Source organism: Gouania willdenowi, chromosome 7 (genome assembly GCF_900634775.1).
Source record: "Gouania willdenowi chromosome 7, fGouWil2.1, whole genome shotgun sequence".
In the NCBI taxonomy this organism is placed as follows: Eukaryota; Metazoa; Chordata; class Actinopteri; order Blenniiformes; family Gobiesocidae; genus Gouania; species Gouania willdenowi.
This window is the reverse complement of record NC_041050.1, coordinates 5,078,164-5,096,665: the sequence shown is the minus strand read 5'-3', so window position 1 is coordinate 5,096,665 and position 18,502 is coordinate 5,078,164. Positions and strand designations below refer to the sequence as shown.

The following is an 18,502-nucleotide window of genomic DNA, read 5'->3' as shown; positions in this document are numbered from 1 at the left end:
AAATTAACACATCACACACAATAAATATCAAACAATTGTTTTCTATACTTAAACTCTCTCAAATATTTGAGGTAGTGCATCTTGTCACATCGTGCACTAACCCTGGCTACTCTGCATTTGTAAAACACTTTAATAAACATGATCAAAAACTATTTCTAAATGTCTCTGGGGCCACTGGACATTTGTGATATTAAAATGGGGTCACGAGTATTTCTAAACCTTGAACGTTTACACATTTGGTCACATTTCAGTAACAAATACAAATGCATGTCATTGAGATTTTATGTGATTGACCAACACAATGTCCCACATAATGGTAAAGATTAAGTAGGAAATGTTAAAAAACTGAAAATTGCAGCATGCAAAAAATATTCAGCCCATCCAAGTCAATAATTTGCCCAGTCCCATATGAAGAAAGGCATTCCCACTACCATATTATTGTGGTCAGATTGATGTTCAGGGTTCAGCACAAATTATTTGCTTTTTATTGAAAAAAATTAAAATGTTCTCTTTACTGACCATTGGTTCTTCCTTCATTTTTGCCATGTCCCCTAAAAAACTGCAAAAGAGACTTCCTGCTGCTTAGTTTCAACAGTTTTCCTCATCCCACTCTCCATTAAAGCCACATCTGTGGGGTTACCATGTTCTCCTTGTCCATCCAGTCAGGTTAGGTCACGGGTGACATAATACGGTCCTGAAGTGGATCAGCCCTGCATGTTTTATTTGTGGTCCTGCCCTAACACACATGAACCTAATGATTGTGTCATCACACTAAGGCTCACTGCTCATACACTAAAGTGGTGAAATAAATTAATGCTGCTGAAGAACAAAAATCAGACACCAGAAAAACTTGAAAACATTTATTTTAAATCACAAAAATGTTGTAAAATGCACAAATGACTGAACCCATTTGCCAAAAACATTTACTACAAATTTCTTAGATGATCAAAAAATAAAAATTAAATGAAAAACCAAATTATCTTAAATGGAAAAAAAAAAAATTAAAAGAAAAATAAATGATAGTTTAAATGTTATATTTCTATTTAACATGATCTGTTCATTGCCTTTTAATATATAAACAAATCAAAATTGTCCAAATTAAAATACAACCTTAAGTTATCAACTGTTTTCAATGGATTTTTCAAAATAAAACTGATTGAAATTTTTTTTGGATTAATAAGCAAATAATTAAATATTTTTGTCCTGAATATTGTATCACTCAGAACCTTGTCTGCACATCATCATCATCAACAAACTAAATTACAACCTGAACACAGCTGTGTGTTGAAACGAGACGGAAACCAGAAGTGAGCTCTGTGTTAAAATCTAAAAGTACTTCTGATTCACAGGCATCGCTAACGATGCTTTGGATACCTCCAGCGTTTAGCCAGCAAAAAAAAAAAAAAAAAATTGAAAGGTTTACAAAAACAACTTTATTTACACTTTCCCAAATCTTTCAGCGCGCTTCATTTTCTTAACCTGCAGAGAAAAGTGAAGAAATGGGAAAAAACAATCAGCATTACACACAGAAAACAACATGATTTTACTCATTTTATTACACTAAAGGGTTACCTCGACGTCGCCTGCAGCGGCTGATCCTGCACTTGTTAATATCCCAAACCGCTCCTTCCTCTTTTTCAGCTTTTCATCATCTTCAATCTGTGATTTAAAAAAAAAAAAAAACCCATTCAGAGGTTAACAATTCCACCTTATACTACCTCCAAGTCTCGTTTGCATTTTGCCTGTAATTCGTGTGGTTATGGGTGAGGATCACAAATAATACACCTACAAAAACTTTAAATTTGGTGAACAACTTGTTTTCCAAATTTCTAAGTAAAATTAACTGTAATGTCTATATTTGACCATGAGGAGGCGCACTGTAGAACAACACATTTGCACATGTAAATAAACTGAGGCCTAATATTGATGAAATCGCCGTTATTTGTTTTAATTTTTTTTAAAAATACATATGTGTTGAAAAAGGACTGTTGAATAATTCTCAATATTTTAACATTGGATTATGTCGTCACCCAACGTGCCACAAGTCGCACATGCGCAAAACGACCGGAATTAACTTAAAGCGGAATTAATTTTTGTTAACTGTTTGAAAGAAAGAGGAATTATTTAATTCAGAATTAAAAATGGAATAAACCAGCCACCTAATTCGGAATTAAATTAGCATTAGGATTAAAGTGTTTTTTTATAACTTTTATTGCGCTTTCAAGAGGAATTAAAGCTCCCATGTAAACATGGCCAGTAACTTCATTTCATTTCTACATTGTTAAAACATATAATGTCCCAATGAGTCTCAACAGACCGACTGCAGGAATGAATTAGTAATTTATTACTTCCTATAATTCCCTGGCGTTATCTAAGGTTGACCGTCTTACTAGAACTTATCCTAACCTAATCAGGATAAGCGGGTATCGGCTAGATCACACATGTGGGGCTCCTAAAGTAAATTCAGAAAAACATACAAAAGGACAGCAAAAATACACAAGACAACAAAAGAAAATGGAACAATATGCAAAAATAGACAGGAATGACTCAAAAAAAAAAAAACCCCACAAAATGACAACAAAAACAAAAGGAAAACTGAAATACACAAACCCTTTGTTCTTTACTGTATTAATGCTGCAATTGCTAATTATTCTCGGATCAGACAATCGTATTTTTCTAGCCATTGACGTGATAAAAGTTTTCTATCTCTGGGTGAGATGTTGACATTACAATTCATGTTTTTTTCAGTTGTGTTAAAATCTAAATTTAAGTCACCTTTTGTGAAATGGACGAGACGTTCATCCCGAATCTCTCCGCTCTTTTCTTCAGCTGATCGACGTTCACCTTCAGACGACACAAACACAATCAGATCATCAGAAGCCTCACAACTAACAGATTTAAAACTGAAAACATCTCCAGCACTTACCGCAGCCCCTTTACTGTTAGCCAGCAGACCTGGAGACGGGCTGGACGCGTCGGTTGGTAAGCCAAACCTGGAGGACAAAAGCAGAACCAGGATGGTTTCATTCATAAATCAGTCATTTCACCACTTGATTTTACACTTTTAGTTCATCTCTGACTTGCGCTAACAGACAGTGGATGAGCAGTGAACAGTGCAGGTGTTGATTGGTGCCGAACTACATGTCACCTACAAGTTAAAAGAAAGTAGTTTCTGTTTTTTTTTGTTTGACTTTACCGTATTTTACAGCGTGTATGTTGCTATTTTTTTTCATTTAAAGTTGAGAATGTGTGCAGTACGGCACAATGTATGAACTTTTTCAGGAATATTGTAAATTTCCTGGAATGCGGCCAACACAGCAGAAACAACGTTAATACAGGGAGCAGTGAGGTGAGTCTGACCTTGCGGCTCGTGTAGCTTTCTTGCTCTCAGCGGTCTCTGGCAGGTTGAAGCGTTCGGCTCTTTTCTGCAGTCTCTGCTCAGCAAAACGTAGCAAAAAAGATGTGGTAAGATTCAGCAAATACAAGCTCAGGTCATAAAAACTTGTTAATGTAGCGTGGGCGTGCATGAGTGCTGTAAAAGCAAACCAGTTTATATACACTCTCACAGAGCTGCAGTAATCACAAACCCATCCATTCACCCTCATGTTGTTTTGTTCTGATTTATACGTTAAAACAAATAAAGAAAAAAAATGACTGTAAGTCCATTTTTCCCCCCATTCTTTTGTAACAGAAAGATCAGAGCCTTTATAGAAGCAACAGCAGTTTTAATAGGGATGCACTGAAATTGAAATTTATGGCCGAAAACAAAAATGGAAAAGCCAAGGCCGAAACACTGAAAGAAATGGCGCAAATTATTAGTACCATTGCATTTATGGCTCTGAAGTCTGAATGTGTACTAACCTCACTAAAATGAAAACATTGGAATTGTATAACTTAATATTAATGCTTGAAAGAATAATAACATTAAAAATATGATTACATTTATTTAGCACTGACATTCCAACAATGCACAATATAAACTTGTCCCCACTCGTACATGAAATCATATTTTAGAGGCATATAACTGACTCAGCAGCTGAAAAACAGTCAAATTAAATATGTTCTGTCAATAAAACACAAAGTGCATCACAGAGCGTGTGCGTCTGTATTCTCTGACTGCAGCGTGCATCATTTCTCGTGCGCACTGGTTTAAACCAAAAATGCACTTTTTATGCCATTTTTGGTGGCTGGAATTTTGTTGCATCACTAGTTTTTAATGTAAACATAAAGTACATAGATAATACATGATCTGGGTTGTAGCTGTACCTCAGTGGCAGTTGATAGAGGAGCTATTTTCACCACCTTCTTCTCAGCCTCAGCAGCTCTGAAAACACAAACCATAGAATAAATGAACGACTGCAGCTGATCAGGTTGGAAGTAATCAAAAGAAATGATCTGTTACACAGCCATCAACTTGAAATCATTTCAGCTGAAGAGAATGACAAACATGGTAAACAGAATAATTACTGAATAATAAGGTAAACTCACGGCTCATCCTCAGCAGATTCAGCAGAGTCTTTGCTGTTTTTAATGTTGTTTGAGCTCTCAACCTTTGTGTATTCCTGACAACATGGAGGACAAAAAGAAACACACAGAAAGTGAGGACGGCTTCATCCCTCACAAGTCAATAATAAGAGTAGATAACACTCAATTACCACTGAATCCTCTGCTAGTACATCATCTACGTCCACGTCATCTTCTGTGGATCAAAGTCAACAACTTTTGAATAAACTCCCCAAAAAACCAATTGCAGTATTAATACAAATATTGCCTTCAGCCGTTAGTGAGCTCAGAGCATCTGATACATAAATGATCAGTGACGTGTGAGACCTCACCATGCTCCTCAAGGTAAGCCTGGAGCCGTGCGATCAGCTCCCCTTTGTTTCCCTTGGTCTCCAGACCTCGGGCCTCGCACTCCTGCCTCAGTTCAGCAAGCTGCAAAAAGAAGACAAGCCTTCAAAACTCTGAAGCATGCAATGAATATGAAGAGAAAAACAACAATGTTATATTTTGTGTTTAATGTAAAGAATGGGGGAGAATGACGAGGCAAACAGTGTTTTGTCAGAGCAAAACATTCTCAGTAGGGCTGGGAGATTTTGCCGCAAAAATAAAACTCAGATTTTTGAAAGAAAAATTTGAGTTTCAATTTGATTTTTTTCCCCAATGCATTTAAAAATGACTGCAGACATCAGATATATTGTCAAAATTGCAACTTTATTGCTGTGAGTTAAAATGCATAGAACATATAGCCTACTCAAAGGGGAAACAAAGAGGGGACGGGCTCATATCACGTTACGGTAACCCACAAGGACGGAACACAAAAAAGTCAGAAAAATAATATATATATATATATATATATATATATATATATCATTATTTTTCTTCAACTCTAATTTGCAAATCGTTTTTATCTACAAATTCAATAAAAATATATATATTTTTTTTTACCCAGCTCTAATTCTAGTTTTTTCAGTCTATAGTTTTTTTCTCAAAATGTTTCTTAAAGTAGTAAATCACTAACATTTTGAGTCTTTTAGTCCAGTGGTTCTCAACCTTTATTGACTCAAGTATCCATTTTCCCTTATTTCTGAATCCCAGTATCCCCTTTGTCCGACTACAACATTTTACTCGGAATTCTACAAATAAACAACTTTAAAACATAATGATGGAAGGAATGAATGTGATAAAAAATAAAAATAAAAAAAGTGGAATAAAATGATCAACTTTGTGCTTTAAAAAGTTGGACATTTATATTTAAAAACGTCAAGTATTTATTAAATAAATCTGTTTCATGATTAAGTGCTCTATCAACATAGTTTTATTTAGACGTTAAAAAATAAAGTTGAAGGGCATAAATGATGATTAAAACGTAATAAAGGGTCTAATTTCGTTAGCTAGCTTAGCTTAGCCACAGCTCATTGAACACATGCCGGTCTCACACATTAAACCTCCTCAAACCGCGACGTTAACCTTCAGTCAAGCTTCAGGTTCGCAAGATAAAACCTTCTTTGACCAGTTATCAACCACCACAACAGACTAACTCATGTAACAAGGAGTGTGTTTTAAACGATTACCCACCTTCAGCTTCTGTAGCTCTATGACTTCAGCCATGTTTCTTTGTGGAACTGATTTTCTTCTTCGATGCTTTTTTTTGGCGGTTGAAAACAACCTCAGGAGCTCTACTGCCCCCCACTGGTTCACAATAGAATAGCTTTATTGGCAAATTTTTTTTACAAACAATGTGACTTTCAGGTATTTCTATGGGCTGAGATTTGTGCTACTAGAAACTGAATTTGAATAGTTGGTATTTAATTTGAAATTGCATATTAATTCAATTTTGAAACTGAATTAATAACCTGAAGTAGTAGTTTTTCTTTTTGAAAAAAAAAAAAAATCTTTGCATATTCCAAAAATGTAATACATTTCTGCTTCTCAAATTCATATATATATATATATTTACTTTACCATTTACTGGACCAGAGTGTCAAGCTGACAAATCCAGCCTCACAATTTAGACACAGAGTACATTGAAATACAACAATAAATGTATACGAGCAGAAGAAAATTTAAATATTCACATAGTGCAAAGATATACACTTTGATACAATATATCAAGAAAGCCACCAAATAGAACCAGGATGTGAGAATTATTTTTAAAAGTGCAGCATCACTATATGAAAATTGCATGATGGGATTTTACAATACTCTGTGTACTTTAACCTCAAGACTTATGAATGGAATTCATTTATGTGAGTGGAGCTCTTATTTCTACTGTACGCAGGCATTTTTCATCCTCTTGGTTTCCTTCAGCTTTTCATCAGGAGGTCGGTGTATGACAGCGTGAGGCCGAGGGCGACTTAGGGAGTTCGAGGTTGGTTCAGCGACAGATGAAACAAGGCCTGAGCAGGATTTGTTGTGAATGCTGTCATTGTTTTAAGAAAGAGGTTTAAAAGGTGCTCAGTTTCTGTGTGTGATATACAAAGACCAAAAAAAAAAAAAGAAGGAAATAATTCAGCACTTTCACTTTAAAATGGGTCGATGGACAAAGCCGGATGAATTTAAAAGTCACAAGTGCTTCAATAAGCCTCATTATTAATGTTGCATTCCTCCCATTCTTCTTCTTCTTCTTCTTCTTCTTCTTGACCTCTCACACATATTGTTCCAGTGACACAGAAACAAAAAATCTGATCAGTTTTTACAAATGTTTCACACATTACAGTGAAGTCACACGTCAAACTCTGATAAATGACAGATGTTGTCCAAATAATGCAGATGCACACACACCACATGGATCTGATGGAGATATTTAATCTGTAGCAACACGACTTCAGAGTAAATCCACAAATAATTGGGAATATTTAGAAGGGCAGCCCAAAATGGATCAGGTGACTGCAGCAGAGGTTTAGGAAAGGCTTTCATTTTATAGTCACAAGCACATGCTTTAAAAACCCTTAAATCGATAACACTACAACTTTGTTTCATGTTAAGCTTTAACAATCCTGTGTGATAAAACAATGCTTAGAACCCATAAAAACCAGTGTTCTCACATTGATGCTAATAAAGTCTAACAATGCTACATATAGCTACTGTAAAGTAGATGAGTCTAACTTGTTTTTTAACTTATTTCTGAACTACACATACATTATTCAAATAAAGAAGTCATCATGAGAAACAAACACTTTCACTCGGGGGCCAAATCCAGCCATTTAGAGCAACAAATTCACTTGAGAATGTAAAATCGATAAAAAAAAAACATGAAACATTTAGTAAATTACCAAATAATTCTGTTGTAGATATCTCAGTTACTCCAAATACAAATATTCAATTAAAATCAACAATACTGTTTTCCAGTTTTCCAGTTATGACGGTAAACATCTTTAATCTCACATATTTGAAAGAACTCTCAATTTTCCCAAAATCTGGCAAATTTTTCTCAAATTATTCCACAAAATGTCCCCAAATTCCCAAAACCCTGTACAGTACATGTAAAATGATGCTCAATAATGTGTAAATGCAGCAAATTAAAGTTCTTTAACTGAACCTATGCATGCATCACAGCATCAGGTTCAAGTTCATGTTTTGCGGTCGGCAAAATTTGTAATCTCAGACATGCTTTCACTGTAAATACATGGATCACATTTAGTAGTATATGACCCCATAAACCTCCTGTGAGCAGGAGGAGCAGGAGGAGCAGGAGGAGCTAACATGCAGAGAGCTTATAAAGCCCTGCTTTAAGCTGTCTCCCTCTCGCTAAAGGGACATTTGGTCAATAAGGAGGTGAAGGACTGGACTGACCATGTGGACGTCTGCTGTGCTGCTTGTGCTGATGGCTGTGGCTTCACAAACTGCTGCAAGTGAGTGGATGAAATACACAGGAATTATAGGAAAGAAACACTTGATCACTAAATTACAACCTGCATATTAAACTTGAACCTATAGTCTTCACAGAATGTTTTTATAGCATGTCTTACTATAGTTGCTGTTGTTCTAATGCTTGTTTTCTGCATTATTGGGATTTCCCTGAAGATTGATGCAAATAAAACTCCAACCTTGTGTAAATACTTTCCCGACTAAACAATTAAAGCTGATTTAAACTGTGATAAAATCCAGGAATAAACACAGTCAGTGTGATTGTATAAAGACTAAAGATCATAGATACAAAAAAGTGGTCCAACATCAAACATCAGCGGCACCTTCTGCACAGTTTGGAGAAGTTTAATTAAATGAATCTCATCCTGTTCTCCATCAGATCAACCTTCAGGTAAACTTTTCTTCTCTTATGTTTTTTCTCTTGTGATCCATGAGATCTGTTTCTCATGACCTCTGCACTCAGCCTGCTCCACTGGTGGAGGAAATTCTACCAGTGTTATACCATAGATTAAACTAGTATATATATATATATATATATATATATATATATATATATACCATTTTGCCCATGTTTTATACCTTTTACATAAACATTTATTATGGAATAAGGAATGACAGTTTAACCAACTAAAATAAGAAATTAATTTGTTGGGAAATTAAACTCGAGTTGAAAACATTATCTCTTCACCACATGGTGTTCTGTTAATTGAGGAATCCCAAAATGTAACAAATATCCGTGAAGGTAATTTATTGACTCCATCAGCTGATTGATAATATAAAATAATGATAATAAGCGGCAGAAGCCACCATTATTCATATGCAGGAAAATACCTACGTTCAAAATAGAAACATGTGAACAAGTGTTCATTAACTTAATTAATTAGATTAATATTATACTATGAGCTTAAGTGAAGTATCTCTCCCTATATGTTAATATATTTTAACCAGAAAATAAAGACTCAAAGAAGTGCTCAAAACTTCACTGTATACCCCAAAATGTGCTGAATTAAGTGTGCATTTAATGTGAAACTGCCTAATTGATCCTCACATTAAGACAAAAAACCATGTATATCCTGTTACATGTGAGGTTTTGGGTTTTTTTTTTGTTTAATCCAGCTGAGAATGATCATGCTTGCACTCAGCTGAGCATCACATGAGAAGGATTTGGGCCTAGAGAGGGTTTATTTTGCCCCCTGGTATCAGCATGCCTTTACACAGAGGTGTCATAGCTATAACACGTGCATGAGCAGAGGTCAAACATGTAAATGTGATGAATGTTTTTCAATCTTAAGGTTAAAGGGAAGATTTGTCTTTAAAAAAAAAAAGCTTGTGTGTTCTTTAAAGCAATTTATGTTTTCAAATACTTTCATCTTACTGTGTATGTGCATGAATATGCTGCTGTATAATTTAATGCACATATAAGAAAAGGCCCACATGTCTAAAATGATCGTCTTTAATCCTTTTAGAGCCCAAAAACCGCTTCACTCGTTATCCATCATGGAACACTAAGATGTACCCAATCTGGAAAGATGGAGACGCACGTTACAAAGACTCCTGGAAAGGTAAGTTTTACTGTTCATCCAGCACAGATCTATCAAAGAATTTCAAAGCCATAATGCTCCAATTAGCCTTTCAATTTCTTTTTTTACATCTGAGTCTGCAATACATCATTCTTTACTGTAAAGAGATTCTCATCCTAAAAGACAACGAAAGCTCTACTGAAAGACTATTATATGTCAGCTTGCGGAATGTGAGCTGATTTAGAAGCTACAAAAGCAATAAAAAGCACTTTAAACTCAAGCTTGTAGAGGTCGACATGTTGGACAAACTGTGACGTAGTGATTACTCAGGGAAGCGCTCCATTCATGTATTGTCAAGTAATTTGATGGTTGCCATGGTGGCGTAGACTTCCTGTGTCTTCCTCGTTCAGCTGAACGCATGCGTGAATCTGTAGTAAAATGGATTATTATTCATGTGATTATAGTTGCGTATCACTTTAATTTAACCGTCTTTATGAAAAAACAATTTCTATTTGGACAGTTTAGGGTGCAAATGTCAAAGCAAAGTGATTTTCAGAATCAGAATCAGAATCAACTTTATTGACCAAGTAATGTCTGTTATACACACAAGGAATTTGAGTTGGGGAACTGTGCTCTCTCTAATAGTGTAAACATTAAATAAAAACAATCAACTAGAAAAAAATTAAATAAAAAATATAAACATGAATATAAACAGTAGTTAGACTAATATGTGCAAAACTAAATAAAATAACAAGATAACAATAACAAAATAAGATAATAATAATAATAATAATAATAATAATAATAATAATAAAATAAAATACAATAATAATAAGACAATAGTGCAGTAGTGCATTGATGAGTAGTGCAAGTGAACAATTAAATTAACTAGTATGTACATGAACATTCTCAGTGACAGATTGAACCAGGGTTGTTATGTTTAGATCCATGATTTTTCTAAATATCTAAAATATGACAGACAGAGTGATAGACCAATGAAATCGCAATCACTTTGTGAGACTAAAGTGGTGGTGCTGGATTGAAAGCTATAGTTATGCTAAACACCTTTCAGCTTTAAAGGTTTGCTTATAGCAAATAAATCAGATGCTAGATCTCTGTTTTGGTTCAAGCAACGTTTGCTACCAAGACTTAATCTAAGGTAGCCTACATATTTTGCAGGGACTGCTTATCAAAGTCTTATTTTTGACGTCTCACTCTACTGCGTAATTCCACAGCTTTCTTCTGTGCCAGTGAAAACTAAATCTGTTTGTGAAGCTGCTGCTTAGTAAAGACGTGCAGGTCTGACAATGACATTTTGCCTCTTTGTGCTTCAGGTGGGAAAGTGACCTTTAACGTGGGCAACGATTCTCCGACTTTGACCGGTGCAAAGGTGACATTTACTATTGACCTGGAGTTTCCTCACAACCAGAAGGTGCAGCCGGACGGAGACGTAGTGTGGGCTGAAGACTGCATCGTCAACGGTAACACTGTGTCAAGAAAGCAAAGACTGTTATTTCAAGCAAACACTACTGATCATATACAGGCTGTCACATTATAAAGCAAAGTATACATGTGGGTCGATCATAACAGAGATGGGGGACTTTAATCACAGCAGGGCCACATGATCAACATTCATGTCAGCATTTAGAATAAAATCCAGTCTGGGCATTGATACAGGAAAGAAAAATTATTAACTACTGTTGTTCATGTTTTCGGAATCATTTTGTGTTTTTTTTTGTTGTCTTTTGTGTATTTTCCATCATTTTCTGCATTTGATTTGCTTTTTTGCATGTTTTTCATCATTTAGTATAATTGTTGTGTCATATTGAGCATTTCTGTTGTTGTTTTAAGCGTTTTGGAGTAATTTCTGTGCATTTGTTGTTGTAGTTTTTTTGCATTTTTTGTTTATTGTGTTTTAGGGGTCGTAATGAGCATTTTCGTTGGTATTTTGTGTTTTTAGGGTCTTTTTTGCACTCTTTTGTTCTGCTTTTTTGGTCATTTTGCATGTTTTCTTTGCGTATTTTGTTGTCCTCTCATTTTGTGTGTTTTTGGAGTATTTTTGTGCATTTCTTTGGGGGCGGGGGGCACACAAAATTAGAACAAGGGCTGGCCCTAAGTTGCCAATGTCTGATCCAGTAGAATTACACTGATATCAGGACATTTGGAGAGTAGCTATGCTGCAAATCATGTTTTATAAACTAATGCACACACGTTTGTGAAAACTGATTTGTTGTCTAAGATTCTGACAAAATGTTTCTTTCTTTAAATCTTTCAACAGGGACAAAGTACCGAAAGTCCGAACCAGTTTACCCATCACCAAACTCAGACTGGGAGGCAGTTTTTCCAGATGGAAAACCACTGACTAAGGACAAGAGGCCAGCTTACGTCTTTGTCTGGAAGGCCTGGGGTGAGAGATGCATGTGTTCTGAATGATACCATAAACATCACATTAGTTGATCACTTAAGTTAAAACTTTGTTTTTGTTAAATCATTATTATTTCTTGTCCTTTAGCATAAATGTCATTCATTCTTTCCGTAGACATGTATAAACTGATTGTAGGAATGAATGTGTGTTTTTGTGTGAGGTCTTTAGATAACACACCATGTACTTGTGTGCTCTGGTATCAGGTCAGTACTGGCAGGTATCAGACGGATCCTCATCCTCACTGACTATTGGAACTGATGACATCCCACTGGGCTCCTACACCATGGACATCGTCATCTACCACTACAGGAGCAAGGAGAAGTTCATTCCTATGGGATATGCCTTTACACAGTTCTCCATTACTGGTACGCCCGCTGAGGAAGTTATTTACTGCTACCCACAAATACGTTCAATGTACCACTACACAAAGATGGAGTTTGATTTTATTTCTTTTATGAAGCTTAATTTAAACAGAATATAACATTTTATTTAGGCTTAAGGTTAGAAAAATTATTTCCCATTTAAATCGGTTTGAAATTAGTTTCAAATGTAGGAAATCATGTTAAAAACTCATTGTAATATTACAGCTGCCACAAATGTGCATAAATATCACAGAATAATTCGAAAATACCACTCATCCAATTTTGAATCAGACCTGCTGACTCTGCAACATCACTTTTGATGTTTTGGGTTAACAAGAACAAAGTAATAATAATAATGAAAATAAATAAAAACAGGAGTTCATTGTTAGGGTAAGGGTTGCAGTTCTGAGAATTAAGGTTTTTCTCTACTTTCTTTCTGGATCTTTTAAATTGAATGTTCCACGTAGCACGAAAAAATGAGGAAATCATGTTGGAACGCATAAAACATTAGATAGATTTATTTATGTGACAGTTTCACTTCCATCCCCCAAACCATGTGATTCTCCACAGACCAAATCCCGTTTGCCGTCTCCCTCGACCAAGTGAATGACATTGTTGCTGGAGATTTGCGTTTCATTCAGAACCGAGCCATCGCCTTCACCATCACACTGCACGACCCCAGCGAGTACCTCAGCAACGCCGACATCACCTTCAATTGGGACTTTGGGGATGAGAGCGGCGCCCTAATTTCCAGAGAGTTGACCGTTACACACACCTACATCAGCTCTGGGTCGTTCAAGCCTCAGGTCGTTATCCAGGCCGTCATCCCAGATAAGGCCTGTGACACGCCTTCTGATGCCTCCACTGCAGCCCCTGGACCACCAGCTGATCACCTCACCACCGGTAAGGAAATATGTGCGATAAATCAATGTAATGATTGTTTTTAAATACATTTTCTCTACACAGTGAGAGCTCCAGCCTTGGCATCTGATGCTCCTGTTTTGGTTTCCACCAAGTCTCAGTCCCTCACCGTTAACATGGCTCCTTCAGACACTGAGGACGACAACACTGAGTACGAGGCCTCCACCACCTCCAACAGCCAACAAGCTCAGGAGCCACCAATGGTTGCAAAGGCTCCATCCTCTATCAACCAGCTGCAAACTGACATGCTGGTGGAGAACAAGCTGACAGGTAGACCTTCAGGATGTTCGACCAGTAACGGAGCTGCTGTAAAATCTGAGTGTACTTCCATAAGCTCAGGATGAGTGGTTCTTCCAAGGGCCAACTCAAAGAAATACAGTTTAACACAACCAATAGACATGCAGCAATGATAGGAATATTTTACCTTATGAATGACAAATTTCTTGTGATAATAAAAGGCAGAGAAAGGACACAAGTATTCACCCCAGTCCCCAGGTCTTGAACCAAAGACCTTCCTGCTGTGAAGCAGTTTTGCTAACTACTGTTTTTGTTGTCATTTAGTGTGTCTTTGTTGTCTTTTGTGTTTTTGGAGTCATTATGTGAATTTCTCTGGTATTTTGTGTGATTCTAGAGTCCTTTTCTGTATTTTTGGTCATTTTGTGTTTTTGGAGTCATTCTGTGTGTTTTCAGAATTGTTTACTGTATTTATGTTGGCATTTTGTGTATGTTTCTTCTTGTTTGTTTTTGTTGCTGTTGCTATCTTGTGTGTTTTTTTTGTTTTTTTTCATAAATCTTTTGTGTGTTTAAGGTGTCAATTTGTGTATTTCTAGTCCTTTTGTGCACTCTTACATTAAATGACAGTTGCACTTTACTGTCATTTAATGTATTTTTGTTCTCATTTTCTGCATTTTTGTTCTCATCTTTATGTGTTTTTGGAATCTTTTGGCATATTATTTTAAACGTTGTGTGTTTTTAGTTTAATTTAGTGTATTTTGTGTTGTCATATTGTGCATTTGTTTTGGGGTGCACATAATTAGCCCAAGGATCACGTGTCGTCATATGTACAGTTTAAATTCTTGTGAAAACAGACTTTTGGAGACTCGTTGCTGTTTGCATGCACACAACAGTCTGATAGTGAGTTGTTGACCGTGCAATAATGTTTGTCCTCAGCAGATAAAAAGCGAACTGTGACACTGAGAGGCCAAGCAGCAGTTTTCATAGCAAAGAGGGACGCAGATGATCCACCGGTGGACGATGACTGTGTGATATACAGATATGGCTCTTTCTGCACTGGTATTGAAGTATTTGGTAAGTTTCTTTTTCTTTTTTTTACATTTGGCGTAATAATCAACATTTTTAGACAAACATCACTGACACTCCTTTTGTTTGTGTTTTCAGAGGGCATTAAGAAAGTAGAGATTGTGCAGATGGACAACAGTGTGATGGCAGAGCCTGGGAAAGGCAAAAAGGTTGTAGATATTACAGTCACCTGCCAGGGAAGGTAAATGCGCCCCAATGATACTGAATGTGTTACAGACGGGCTCCACAAACTTTACTCTGATGTCTCTATTCTGCAAAGCCTTCCAAAGGAAGTGTGCAGTGTGATCCTGGACGCGGAGTGCTTGAAGCCGATCCACACGGCGTGCAACATGGTGGAACCATCCAAAGAGTGCCAACTGGTGCTACGTCACTTCTTCAATGACTCGGGCATCTATTGCATCAATGTGTCCATGGCTAATGATGTCAGCTTAGCAGCCACCAGCACAAAAGTCAACGTGGACTTGGGTATAAAACACAGGCATCGATTTGAATTATTGTATCTGTTTGAGTAAAGAACAGCTCTGCTTTGTGCTGCTTTGTGACAATGGGATCCTTGTTTCAGGCTCCGGTCCATTGTCCTCCGGCACCATCGCGATGCTTCTGGGTGTCTTGTTGCTCGTTTTGGCCGTTGGGATTGTGGCATTTTCTTACAAGTAAGTGCTTTTTAAAAAGACATGCCTTATAGCTTCGAGGACAAACATAACAAATAAGTACACTTACCTTATTGTATATAGGCCTACAAGTTGAAGAATCAATCATTTAGCGAGTAGTCTCAACAATCAATATTTCTCCAGTTGTGAAAGTTCATGTTGTTGTGTAACTTCATTCAACACCACAAACACGTTACAAGAGCAAAAGAGAAAAGAAAAGTGATTATCCAGAACTAGAAATAGCCCTGAACAGAACCCATTGACTAGTCCCTATAATATGCACCTTATACTATATATCACAAACTCAAACAAACATCACACCAATACCAAACACAACAAATACTCTTTTAATTGATTTATCTCAATGCTGAAGGCTAATCTGCATGACTGAGGTGACCGGACACCAGTTTGTCAAAGAACAAATCAATTCAAACAGAAAATCTGTGGCTAGCAACAATGTTAAGTAAGATAGTAACTTTACACCCTGAAAGAAGAAAACCTCTTTCAACAATCCATTTCATGACTGACGCTGACCAAACGACTGATAGCATTTTACCCCAGAACTGACCAGTTTGATGGGCGGGGTTTACAGAGCTAATATCCAAGCTTTATCATTCAATGAACAAGGCATCTGCGATCCGCAGTTTTAAAGTTTCCGAGCAGATCACTTACTCTTGACCTGACTTTTGTTACACCCCGAAAAGGGAATAAACACATTAGGAAGGACACGGGAAAACAATTAGGATTTTATAACTTTTATTCATAACTGTTAACTATTATTTTAATTCTCCAAAAAAAAAGAAGAAGAAAGCTCAGGAACCTGAAGAACAGAATAATGTTAAACACAAATAAAGGACACAAAAAACCCCAAACCATCCCAAATCCTTAAACTATTGAACTTTAAACAAAGTTTACCTGGTGGGCCGGCCAAAAAGAAGAAAAAGATGCGGTACTGGGCCAACCCTATACAGGGCCGTAGAAGCCAGTACCACATCCAAACTAAGAAAGAAAACCCAATCTACTCCTGAAAACCAACTGAAAACGAAAACAGGACAGCCGGTCCCATCAGAAACAAACAAAACATACCTAAACCCCAAAAAGAGAAGCGCAGGTGGAGGAGCAGGTACAGACCTCCGCCCAGCTCCACGTCTGCAGGTGAATGAGCGAGAGAGAGAGCGTGCACTCCAGGCCCAGCCTATTTATAGGCGGGGCCGTAGGCTTTTCAAGCGCCTGAAACAAAAAATCCCCAAATTGGAAAACAGTATAAAAATAAAGAAGAGGTAATTTAATCACAACCAAAAACTACCTTATAACCAAGAAATAAAAAGAACAATGTCTTAAAGTCATATGAATGTATAATGTAATAAACATAAAGAACCTTGCAAATACCTAACACTTTGGTAAGGGATGAAATATCCACAAGAAAAGTTCACAAAAAGCTATAGTAAAACATTACATAGTTTTTGTCGCTCCAATAAAATGATCGATTCAGAACTTCAGCAAAACTTTCTACCTTTCTATCCTGGTAATTAATCCAAATCTCTGAACTACCAATGCAAAGCTGACAATCATAATGGGGCTGTGGTGAGGGGTGAGTAACTTACATTAAGAACAAGCAGGGAAAGATTAGATTTAGAGGACCAAATGTGAACATAGAGAGACAGGCTATGAACTTGAATTTTAATGAGAAACAAAAGCAATCAGAGTGCAAACCTGCGCCAAGCACAAAATCTTTTCTGGATATTGGCAGTTATCTAGATCAATGATCCTGATCATTGTACAATGACCATTCACACTTTGAAAGGCTTGGAAGAAATTTGTATCCCCATTATTAATTATACAGTAGGTTTGAATGTATGAACACCTCTATTTTATTGAAAGATCGCAATGAAATGTGCTATCCAGATCCAATCCAGATGAAAATTGGTGTAGTAATTCCATAAAGATCTGTCAATTATGAACCGAGATAAGAATTTCTCAAATTATGCCAATGTTGAAAGATTTTTAGATTTTTAAACTGATCCAGAATCACTATATTGATGTAGATGTCCTCCAAAATGTAATGGGACCTTCCATGGCATACGATTTATATTTCGTTAGAATTTTGTCAAAATCTGTCTTGTACCTTTGACATAATCATGTCAACAGACAATAAAACAAAATATTGAAAATATGACTTCCTTCACAGAGGAAATAATCAAGGAATAACGCATCACCAAACAAATGAGTGATTAAACTCAAACCACAAATCTTTAAACAGCTTTTCACTGCTTTACTGTGAAAACATGATCACTTGAACCAAACGCTGTTTCTGCTTTACTCACCAGACGCTTTAAATCATACCGTCCTCTGAAAGAAGATGACGGTGCAAATGGTGGCCCTGAGGTTGGTGGGATTTTGAGCTGCTCGGGGACCTCGATGTTTCGTGGCCTCCTGAACAAACAAGGAGCTGTGGATGACTGTCCTCTCCTGCAGGACTGACGGCCATGAACCCCAATATGTAAATCCATGGTGCAACCTAAAGACACCTGGAATGTTTTTATACCTTTTTTTTACACATTGTTTTGAAGTTTCACAATGTGTTGAAATATACCCTTGAACAAGCCGAGAGTTTTTGTATCGCCTTGAGGCAAACTTAGTAGAAATTAGTCGATAAATTGGACTGAAGTGTTTTTCCATTAAACATTGATTAAAAATGTTAAAGACTTTTTATTTTTACTTTTTCAGCAAATAAAGCATTTGGTGGTAAAATATTAAAACAATGTTCATCCTAATGATGTATGGATGAGATAGATAAATTATATTATTTATCCCAAATGAAAATTTCACAGCAACACAAGAAAATAAGATACACATGCACACATCTGTTCTTGTACACAGTGCTGATATTGGACTTCCTGTCCAGCTTGTTGTTGATGGAGGTTATACTATTTG

The 18,502-nt window shown here is 36.5% G+C and overlaps 2 protein-coding genes across 2 annotated transcripts; one reads left to right on the top strand and one right to left on the bottom strand.

The window, feature by feature from the left end:
* Nucleotides 1-1,129: 1,129 nt before the first annotated feature.
* On the bottom strand, nt 1,130-6,131 carry sarnp (SAP domain containing ribonucleoprotein). The gene is made up of 10 exons (XM_028453795.1): nt 6,079-6,131; nt 4,836-4,935; nt 4,656-4,699; nt 4,489-4,562; nt 4,267-4,324; nt 3,361-3,434; nt 2,927-2,993; nt 2,776-2,844; nt 1,573-1,659; nt 1,130-1,479 (listed from the first exon to the last, which is right to left on the bottom strand). The coding sequence occupies exons 1-10, from the start codon at nt 6,109-6,111 to the stop codon at nt 1,438-1,440; spliced, it is 648 nt and encodes a 215-aa protein (XP_028309596.1). The 5' UTR covers nt 6,112-6,131; the 3' UTR covers nt 1,130-1,437.
* A 2,165-nt stretch (nt 6,132-8,296) lies between these two features.
* Nucleotides 8,297-18,055, top strand: pmelb (premelanosome protein b). Its single transcript, XM_028453747.1, has 12 exons — nt 8,297-8,354; nt 9,837-9,932; nt 11,225-11,371; nt 12,169-12,297; nt 12,519-12,680; nt 13,248-13,580; nt 13,644-13,868; nt 14,769-14,906; nt 14,997-15,099; nt 15,178-15,383; nt 15,481-15,571; nt 17,896-18,055. Exons 1-12 carry the CDS (start codon nt 8,297-8,299, stop codon nt 18,047-18,049), a joined length of 1,842 nt encoding a protein of 613 aa, XP_028309548.1. The 3' UTR covers nt 18,050-18,055.
* The last annotated feature ends 447 nt before the right edge of the window (nt 18,056-18,502 follow it).

Coding starts and splice junctions, on each gene's coding strand:
- sarnp (XM_028453795.1), bottom strand. CDS start 6,111: ATGGCTGAAGTCATAGAGCTACAGAAGCTGAAG. Junction 4,325..4,488: donor GAATCTGCTGAGGATGAGCC/GTGAGTTTACCT, acceptor TTGTGTTTTCAG/AGCTGCTGAGGCTGAGAAGA. Junction 2,845..2,926: donor CTAACAGTAAAGGGGCTGCG/GTAAGTGCTGGA, acceptor TGTCGTCTGAAG/GTGAACGTCGATCAGCTGAA.
- pmelb (XM_028453747.1), top strand. CDS start 8,297: ATGTGGACGTCTGCTGTGCTGCTTGTGCTGATGGCTGTGGCTTCACAA. Junction 12,298..12,518: donor CTTTGTCTGGAAGGCCTGGG/GTGAGAGATGCA, acceptor CTCTGGTATCAG/GTCAGTACTGGCAGGTATCA. Junction 15,572..17,895: donor ATTGTGGCATTTTCTTACAA/GTAAGTGCTTTT, acceptor TTTACTCACCAG/ACGCTTTAAATCATACCGTC.